Here is a 10474-nt window from a genome sequence, read left to right on the forward strand (position 1 = left end):
GGATGTCACCCCCTCCAGGAACGCCCTCCAAATCCTCCTGCCGGTGACAAGGTAGGATCGGGCAACCCTACTGCCCAGAGAGAGAGCGAGAAAAAACCTTTTAGAACTCAGAGCGAAGGTTTTGCTCATTTCTGAACTCCAAAGGAAAAAAACATTTCTTCACGGTGGGAACAGGCAGGGTATAAATCAAGTAAAATCAACTAAATAAAATGCACTTAGGAAGGAAGCGCATACATCTGCCCTCTGTCAGCCCACAGCAGGGAGTACAGGGCAGCAGTCTACTTGTGCAAAACGTCACCAAACGTCTTATTCGGTCTTGCAGTCAGGACCAGTTGACTGCATTTGTGTGAGCCGGGGAAGGTCAAGCAGGGATATATCTCTTTGCCCCTGTAGCTGCTACTCCACCATGCCCTGCATTTTAGTGAGCATAAATCTTTGTTGTTGTTGTTTTTAAAAAAGAAGCTGGTACACTGAAACTTGTAAGCTGTTTGCTACCAGTAGTCATTTTCTTTGGCATGTGGAAACATACAGGCTTGGATCCTGTTCGGTCCTGGCCCCAACCTGGTGGAACTCCCCGCCAAATACCATCAGGGCCCTGTGGGACTTATGCAATTCCGCAGGGCCTGTAAGGCAAAGATGTTCCGCCAGGCCTTTGGTTGAGGCGAGCAACGGTTCCCATCATAGCCGGCAGCCTTTCTGCCCCAGCTGCTCTCCATATGTGTTTTTACCTTCTCCTCCCCTGCCCGCAAAGCAGCCAGCAGTCTGTAATGGAACAAATTAATATACGCCATCTTTTTGTTTGAAATATCTTATCAATGTTTTAATTTGTTGTCGAAGGCTTTCACGGCCGGAGTTCATTAACTGTTGTAGATTTTCCAGGCTGTATGGCCGTGGTCCTGGCATTGCAGTAGTCCAGTTCCAGGCTATCTAGCCTTCCATCCACATCCCTCCCCGGACTTAATGAAGATCTCGAAGGGAACGTGATGGGTCTACCCAGGGTCATTCCGAAGCTCCCTGAGCTCGACCGGGAGTCAAAAATACTGTCCCGACTCCGACTTCTCAGCATCGACCAGGTAGTTTTCGTAGAGTCCCCCAAATGCCAGTCCCAGTCTTTGTGGCAGCAGGTCACCCCTGGACCAAAGTGTACTGGGATGAACGATACTGCCAACCGAGGTGTGGCACCACCAATGGTTGACACCAGCCCTCCGGGGCTTGCTTCATCTGTGGGGCCATCATCATGGACGCCCTTGTTCCCGAAGTTGTTGGAGTGGGAACCACCGGGACCATTGTGGTTGGGGCCATGGTGGGCACCGTTGTGGGTACCATCACTGGCACCACCGTGGTGGTCGGTGTAAGCACCAACGTGGTTGTCGGGGTAACCCCTGCCCCTCCGGGGCCGCTCATCTCGTTCAGGAGAGATTCGGTCCAATGGGGTAGAGAGGATTCCTAACAATTCTGTCAGGGTCAACAGCAAGCAACTCTCCACACATAATTCCAGGGAAATGTTATGCTTTATTTGATTACAGGTCTGTTGCCATGGTCTACAGGGATATTGTTAGGAATGACAATGGGGGGGATGCATCCCTTCATATAGTGTGATGCTGCAAATGGCTAAGCAAATGAAATCCAAGCGCGTGTGTGGGAATTCTCCCGGCGGGAGGTTACATAATAAACGGGAGAGTCTCTGTGCCCCATGAGAGCAGAAATATTCACACCAACAGTGGAACACAAGCCCTCCCTCTTCCTCAAGGTTAGCCAGATAACCCAGTCTGGCAGTGCCAGTTTGCACGGTCTCAAGAGAGCCTCCCTATCGCTGTTTACAGCAAGCTAGCAAAGCAAAGCAAGCAAGCAAGCATGCGCCGTAGCGCCACAGTCAGGAAGGGACAGGAAGGTGCACCTGTAAAATGACAGCTAGCTGACAGGCAGTCTTGTGGCCTTGTCCCCCTTCCCCATTGGAGAGTTTATACTGATTTCTGGTGGCTACTTTGTGCTCCATTGTTAATTTGTAGAAGACAGTAACCAAGCCGCTCCCCAGGGGGGAAAGCACAGCCCTTTTACTGGACTCTTCCTCCAGCCTCTTTCTATGGACTCTGTATGGAAACTTTATTTCTTCCTGTTGCATTCCGTTTAATGTGAGTTTCGAGAGTGTCCGTGCCTTATATAGTACATGTTGGAGCGTTTTAATAAAGAAGAGAAAGAAGAGCCATGGTAAACCAGCTTGCCAATGGGGTGCACCTTTGCCTCAGGCCAAGAATAGCTGCCATGGAGCACGGGAACAAACTGTGAAATGTTTGTAAGTCTCAAGCCAAACATCCCCCTAAGATGGAGGCAGCTGCTTCCAAATGGGTTCTCGCTGAACACACAAAGGCGATGCCTTCTGGGTTCTTCCGTAGCACCTGTGCTCCAGTGAGGTGGAAGAAAGTCAGGTCTGGCTCCTTGCTCTGGGGAAGAGATGCTTTGAAGAAGCAGCAAATGGGCTCCAGGGTGGACGCTACGTTGAAGGTCACTGATCTAGGAGGCTCTAGCAAGAAGCGTATAGGAGTATGCAGACACTGCTACAGAGCAAGGAAAACAGATTGACAGCAGCTTAGTTCTCACTCCTCCACATGCAGCGGCTGGTGTGACCTTGGGCCAGCCATGGCTCTCTCAGAGCTGTTCTCTCAAGAGCAGTTTCTGTCAGAGCTCTCTCAGCCCCACCTACCTCACAGGGTGTCTGTTGTGGGGAGGGGAAGGGAAAGGAGATTGTAAGCTCTGAGATTCCTTCAGGTAGTGAAGGGCGGCATATAAATCCAGCCCCTTCTTCTTCTTATGAAGTTGCCTTCTCCTGAGCTGGTCTACTGGTCCATCTAGCCGAATATTATCTTCTTTGACTGATGGTAGTTCTCTCAGGACCCAAGCAGGCTTCCCTTTTGCATTCTTGCATCTGAAACGGCAAGCTTGGCCAATTCACGCATTATGGAGTTCTGCAGTCCCCCACCCTGTGCAACAATTAAACATGACTTGATTTCTCTTCTCAATTTAAAACATTTCTATCCCACCTTAATCTCTGCAGAGACAAGACAATGGGGGGGGGGTCTCCTCAAACTGTGTGTGTGTGTGGTGCCTGATTCAGACTGGGACCACTGCACACAGAGATAAAAGGTTCAGCCTTCCCTCCCATGTGATCTTCCCCACCTGAAACAGCATCCCTCAGAGCCATTCCAGGTTGGCCAAAAGGTGGTGGGGGTGATCCTGAATCCCATTCTCCACATGGGCCATGGGCCGTGCATGTGGGAACTGAGGAGAACTTTCAACTCACGCCTGGTTGTTACACAGGGTGGTAGAGTTGCCTGCCTTCAGGTGGGACCTGGAGATCTCCCACTTTTTCAACAGATCTCCAGCTGACAGAGATCAGCTCCCCTGGAGAAAATGGCTGGTTTGAAGGGTGGACCCCATGGCATTGTACCATGCTGAGGCCCCTCCCCTCCCCAAACCTCGCCCTCTCCTGGATCCACCCCCAAAGTCTCCAGGAATTTTCCAACCCAGACCTGGCAACCCTACAGGGTGGGGACTCATAGCTCGGGCATAAAAGCCATGTGTCCTATCACTAACTATATGCCTTTCATCATCAGCGCAGTTTACGAGAGAAGTTCGCTGCAAAAATTCGGGCTGTTGTTTCTCTGAATCAGCAGAGAGAGCAAGGAGCTTATGCAGTGTTTTTGAACATGTACAGAGCCAGGCTTTCTTAATCAGAAAGAGCACAGGAGAATTCAGGACGGTTGAAGCACACTATTGATCTGCTAGCCCCGGACAGGCCTCTTCCTTTGATGATTAATTCAGTGAATGAAAATCCATAAGAACAGCCTAGCTTTGCTGCTAGGAATCTGAAGCATGTGTCTAAGAAATCCTGGAAACTGAGAAATAGTGCAGAGGAATCAGAATATTTTGCTGTGGAAGAGAGAAAATGCAGGAACCTTTCTCAAGCACAGCAAACCCTGACATTACACATCCCATAATTACAACAAAAAGACATAGTGAGTAGTTAGAGTTGCCAGCGGACCTGGGAAAAAAGCATCCAGTGCCATTGAGAAATGTGAACCAGGGCGGCGGGGGGGGGGAGGGTTAGGAGGAGCATCCACCTTCAGCCTCCAAGGACGGTTTTCAGTTTTTCCAATGGAAAAATTGGAAATTTGGGGAAACAGTAAAAAAAAAAAATGCTATGAAATATTTTCTCCTTTGGAAGGAAATGCCTTTAAGACAAAGTTTTACTTAGAATGTGTAAAGATTTTTATGTAAAACAATCTACAGCATTAGGGAATTATATTTCCTGTGTATATACTGCAGAGGCATAAATAGCATATTTACAAGCACACATTGAATGTTTAAACGTTATAGAACCCGACCAATTAATATGCTATAATGTGTGTGATGATCTCTGTGTGCCGAGTACTGGGTGTTGTGACTGGCCTTTTCGACCAACTGAGGGGACCCACACGGCCTCCTATAATTTGGGGGGAATTAGGTTTGTTTGAAACGATAAACCTTCCCCTCAGTTACCAGTTGTTCTAAAGGTAGCAAGTATACAGGCTTTGGGATCGCTGCCATGAGGTAAGTTCTGTGGCTTGCAAGAACAAAGAGATCACTGAGGCAGGAATTGCATATAAACACTGAAGATTTTTATTTATTTACAGGTTGGTATCACGGAACAGATCAGCAGCTCAGGTCTCCAGGCAGCCAATATGGCTGAGGCACATCAATATAAACTCGTTATGGCTTCAGAGCCCCGCCTTCCTCACAGGGTGTCTGTTGTGGGGAGAGGAAGGGAAAGGAGACTGTAAGCCCCTCTGAGTGGGCGGGGTAGAAATCCAATCTCTGCTCTCTTCTTTTCTTCTCTCATTGATGTATTTCAACAAACCTGGCCCTCCCCTAAGCATTGCCAACCTCCAGGCAGCACCTGGAGAGCTCCAGCTATTACAACTGATCTCCAAATGGCTGCTTTGGGCAGTGGAGGTCCCTCCGCACCTCCAAACCCTGCCCTCCCCAGGCTCTACCCCTCAAATGTATAGGTCTGGCCCTCCCCTTAGTATTGCCAGCCTCCAGGCAGCACCTGGAGATCTCCAAGATCAGTTCTCCTGGAGAAAATGGCTGCTTTTGGCAATGGACTCTATGGCATTATACCCTGCTGAGGTCCCTCCGCACCCCCAAACCCTGCCCTCCCCAGGCTCTACCCCTCAACAGGTATTTTTCTACTGGTGTAACATTTCCCATCACAAGCACACAGCTGTCACTTCATCCGGCTGTGTATTCAGTTTAAGAAAAGGGTGAGAGGAACTCTTTCAGGGTATAGCAGAGTACAGCAGTTTTAACAGGACCTATATCATAAAATGCTGCTTTCATCTTTCTCATATTTTGGACCTTGGGAAACATGACCGAGCACATACAGAGTGCACTTTGGCTGTAACACAAGTCACTGAAGGAAAAGCATTTTAGCGTGTGACTGTAACTCTTGAGAAATATGTCCTGCTGAGGTTGCCTCCTTGTCCAGCAAATTTGTGGTTTTAAAAACACTACTTTTGGATGCACAGGGAGTCCACATCCCAAATCTCAATTTGCTTTTTCAGCATCTCCCATTTACAGCTCCCTTTTTCAAAATTAAGTGGACACAGGGTATTTTAAAGCATGGTGCATGGAAAAAGAAACGATTTGTCTGCTGGAATATTTTGATAGCAGATTCATTTTTGTTGGGCTTCTAATCAGAAATACACTCCCACCACCTTCCCACACTTGTTATCTTTTCCAATGAACAAGGGGAAAAAATGAAGGGAAAAACAACCAGCCCTAAATGAATTAGGTAACCAAAAGGCGGAGAAAAACAAATCAAAATGGACAAAAGACAAAGGTTAATATAGAAACTGAAAAACTAATACAAGTCGTTTTAATTGAATATAGAACAACAAAAGCAGAGAATTAAAGCAATGGCTGTATGTATAGCACCTAAGTATGGCAGCTTCCCTTTATGTAGTACAAATAATGAACAAGATAATAACAATACACACAAAGATGTCAAATCATTGTCACATGACTATACACGTTCAATATCCATCACCTGGGCACACTTATGGGAAAAGGGAATGACGTCATTTCCAATGTCCCATGCTTTCTAAGCTTGAGCAGGGCAAATCATGTTGACAAAAGTGTGTAAGACAATGACAAAGAGTGCCTTTGGGCTTACTTACACAGAAGAGTTTCAGTCAGCCTGTGTATGTACAGGGTATCCAGACATGCAATCTGTCAGGATACACAGAGCAATTTACAAATCAGTGTAATAGCTGATTCACAAATGATTTCTCCCATTCCTCAAATTCAAGAAATCCCTTCTTATGTTGGGGCATTTTTCTTCCGGAGCCACAATTTACATTCTAAAATAAAGAGATGTTCTGTGGATTAATAGAGTTACTCCAGACACCGAATCGAGACGAAGGCCACGATAACAACATGGACTTCCAGAAACTGCAGACCTGTCCTAGTAAGTCCAGGATACCCTTTCTTCCAAATGTGATCGATGAATATCCGTTACTGAAGAATGGTCTGGGTGGGGGGTAAAGGTGTTCCTCTTCCCAGGTATGGTCCAAGCCTTATGGATTTACAGTGCAATCCTAAGAACACTTTCCTGGAAGTGAGGCCCATCAAATAGACCTGAGTAGGAGTCTGAGCAGACATGCTTAGGATAGAAAAGAGTAGGAGTCCCGTAGCCCCTTAAAGACTAACAGAACTGTGAGCAAGTGACTCAGGAAAGTATCTACCCTGCCAGAAATTTTGTTAGTCTGTAAGGTGCTGCGGTGGCTCAAGTGGTTAAGACGCAGAACTGCAGGCTGTGGAAGGTCGGTAGTTCAGCAGTTTGAGACCCGGGTGCTGCATGACGGAGTGAGCTCCCGTCTCTGGTTCCAGCTCCTGCCAACCTAGCAGTTCGAAAGCAAGAAATTGCAAGTAGATAAATAGGTACCGCTTCGGTGGGACGGTAACAGCGTTCCGTGCGCCTTGGTGTTTAGTCATGCCGGCCACATGACCACAGAGAAGTCTTCGGACAGCGCTGGCTCTTCAGCTTGGAAACGGAGATGAGCACCACAACCCTAGAGTCGGATTCGACTGGCTTTCGAGCAAGGGAATCTTTACCTTCTTTACCTAAGGTGCTACTGGACTCCTACTCTTTTCGCCTGCTACAGACAAACTAACACAGCTACCCATCTTGGTCTATAGTTAGGATAGATCTGCAAATTAGGAGAGATCTCCAAATTATCCTGTCCATTTAATGTGTGGAAATGGGCAGTTGAAGCTTTTCACGGCATGGTGGTAAATAACATCCTATCATCGAGCCTCTGTTAAAGGGACAGGACCAATGTTCCCTCTAAGCTGAGTTAGTGTGAGCTAGCTCACTGTTCTTTAGCCTCCAGCTCACACATTTTCGTCTTAGCTCAGGAAGGATGGCTCCAGAGCAAACTAATTTATGTAGTGGCCAAATCACTTGCTCACAACTTTAATGCCAGTAGCTCACAAAGTAGGATTTTTGCTCACAAGACTCCGCAGCTTAGAGGGAACATTGGACAGGACATTTTTCTCCAAGAAGTGCAGGTTTACATTATTTTGGAAGAGCACCTTGTCAGTTTCACAATCACTGGTCCCAGAGGACTCTAGTAATTTACTGGTGGGACTAGTGATTGTGAAACTGACAAGGTGCTATTAGAATGTTTGAACACAGAGTAAGCCCGCCCTTTGACGTATTGTTTTGGTGAACCTTTGTTTGGTAATACTTGACACCAATATTTATATAATAGTATATTATATAATAGTATAATCCTGCCAACCTAGCAGTTCGAAAGCAAGAAATTGCAAGTAGATAAATAGGTACCACTTCAGTGGGAAGGTAACAGCATTCTGTGCACCTTGGTGTTTAGTCATGCCGGCCACATGACCACGGAAATGTCTTCGGACAGCACTGGCTCTTCGGCTTTGAAACGGAGATGAGCACCGCAACCCTAGAGTCGGATTCAACTGGCTTTCGAGCAAGGGAACCTTTACCTTTATAGAAAAATTAAGAAAATAAAAATAAAAAGGACAAAATAGATCTACCTTTAGCATACGTCTACTATACACAGAGTCATTTCTTTTCCCATATCTTCCTAGCACTGCGACCCTCAGTTTTTGTACTGGAGGTTGGCAACCCAACACCAGAGCCATTTAAAAAACCCAGCAAGCCTGGCTTTTATTTACAGATGTGAAGGTGGTGGAGCAGTCAAGATCCATACTGGGGTCCAGCAGGAGAGTAAATCTCCTCCTCTACTTGGCTGTTGGTCCCCAGATTTGTTATGGAGCCACAGTGCTCGAACCTTCCTAATATGTGTGAGTGAGAAGAGAAACTCCTCTGCTTAAGAACATAAGAACGTAAGAGAAGCCAATGTTGGATCAGGCCAACGGCCCATCCAGTCCAACACTCTGTCACACAGTGGCCAAAAATACCAGGTGCCATCAGGAGGTCCATCAGTGGGGCCAGGACACTAGAAGCCCTCACACTATTGATCCCCCCCCCCCAAGCACCAAAAATACAGAGCATCACTTGCCCTGGAGTCCCTATCTATACCTAGTGGCTAATAGCCACCGATGGACCTCTGCTCAATATGCTTATCTAATTCCCTCTTGAAGCTGTCCATGCTTGTAGCCACCACCACCTCCTGTGGCACTGAATTCCATGTGTTAATCACTCTTTGGATGAAGAAGGACTTCCTTTTAACCCGACTGCTCAGCAACTTCATGGAGTGCCCACGAGTTCTTGTATTGTGAGAAAGGGAGAAAAGTACCTCTTTCTCAACCTGCTCTATCCCATGCATAATCTTATAAACCTCAATTATGTTACCCCTCAGCCATCATTTCTCCAAGCTAAAGAGACCCAAGCTCTTTAACCTTTCTTCATAGGAAAAGTGTTACAGATCTTTTATCATTCTAGTTGTCCTTTTCTGCACTTTTTGCATTTTCCCAAAAGCTATAATATCCTTTTTAAGGTGTGGTGTGGTGACCTTAAGGTGTACACAGTATTCCAAATGAGATTGCACCATTGATTTATACAGGGGCATTATGATATTGGCTGATCTGTTTTCAATACCCTTCCTAATAATCCCCAGCATAGCATTGGCCTTTTTTACTGCAGTCACACACTGTCTCGACATTTTCAGTGAGTTATCCACTACAACTCCAAGATCTCTCTCTTGCTCAGTCTCTGCCAGTTCAGACCCCATCAATGTGTATTTATATTTAGGATTTTTGGCTCCAATGTGCATCACCTTGCACTTGGCCACATTGAACCCCATTTGCCATGTTGACGCCCACTCGCCCATCCTTGACAGATCCCCTTGGAGTGCCTCACAATCCTCACTGGTTTTCACCACCCCTTGCACTTGGCCACATTGGACCCCATTTGCCATGTAGATGCCCACTCGCCCATCCTTGACAGATCCCTTTGGAGTGCCTCACAATCCTCCCTGGTTTTCACCACCCTGAACAACTTCGTATCATCCGCAAATTTAGCCACTTCACTGCTTACTCCCATCTCCAAATCGTTAATGAACAAGTTAAAAAGCGGTGGACCAAGTACTGATCCCTGCGGTACCCCACTGCTTACCACCCTCCACTGAGAAAATTGCCCACCTACACTCACTCTCTGTTTTCTATGAACTAGCCAGTTTTTGATCCATAAAAGAACTTGTCCTTCTATCCCAAAAGGAGTACGACAAGGATGTATATTGTCACCTTGCTTATTTAATATATATGCAGAGTACATCATGCGAAATGCTGGCCTGGATGAATCACAAGTGGGAATTAAGATTGCTGGGGAAAAGATCAACAACCTCAGATATGCAGACGATACCACTCTAATGGCAGAAAGTGAAGAGGACCTAAAGAGCCTCTTGCTCAGGGTAAAAGAGGAGAGCGCAAAAGTGGGCTTGAAGCTCAACATCAAAAAAACTAAGATCATGGCATCCGGCCCCATCACTCCTTGGCAAATAGAAGGGGAAGCATTGACTTCGCTGGCCCCTTCCAAGGACTGATATTCCTGGTCACTGTGGACTCCTACTCTAAATGGTTGGAGATTAGCCTTGTCACCACCATGTCTGCAAAGACTGTCATCCGCATGCTGCACCAGATCTTTGCAACCCATGGACTGCTGGACATGATAATCTCCGACAACAGGGCAGCGTTCACATTGGCAGAGTTCCAGGATTTTCTCCAGAGGAACCTAATCTGGCATGTGAGGTCAGCACCCTTCCACCCCGCAACCAACGGGCAAGCGGAGCGAATGGTGCACACCGCAAAGGAAGCCCTCAGCCGGATCACAGATAGAGACTGGGAGTTCTGACTAGCACGCTTCCTCCTGACTCAGCAGATGACACCAAACCCCATCAACGAAACTTTTGATGGGCCACCGCCCCACCATTCTGCTGGAGCA

General features: G+C 46.9%; 1 protein-coding gene across 1 annotated transcript in view; it reads left to right on the forward strand.

Moving 5' to 3' along the window:
• The first annotated feature begins 1237 nt into the window (after window positions 1-1237).
• Window positions 1238-10474, forward strand: part of ADTRP (androgen-dependent TFPI-regulating protein) — a 53294-nt gene continuing 44057 nt past the window's right edge. The window contains exon 1 of the mRNA XM_015413988.1: window positions 1238-1375. Coding sequence (XP_015269474.1) covers window positions 1238-1375 — 138 coding nt within the window. The remainder of the gene's footprint in view (window positions 1376-10474) is intronic.

The sequence above is a fragment of the Gekko japonicus genome, unplaced genomic scaffold (assembly GCF_001447785.1).
Source record: "Gekko japonicus isolate JY-2015 unplaced genomic scaffold, Gekko_japonicus_V1.1 scaffold2143, whole genome shotgun sequence".
Lineage (NCBI taxonomy): Eukaryota > Metazoa > Chordata > Lepidosauria > Squamata > Gekkonidae > Gekko > Gekko japonicus.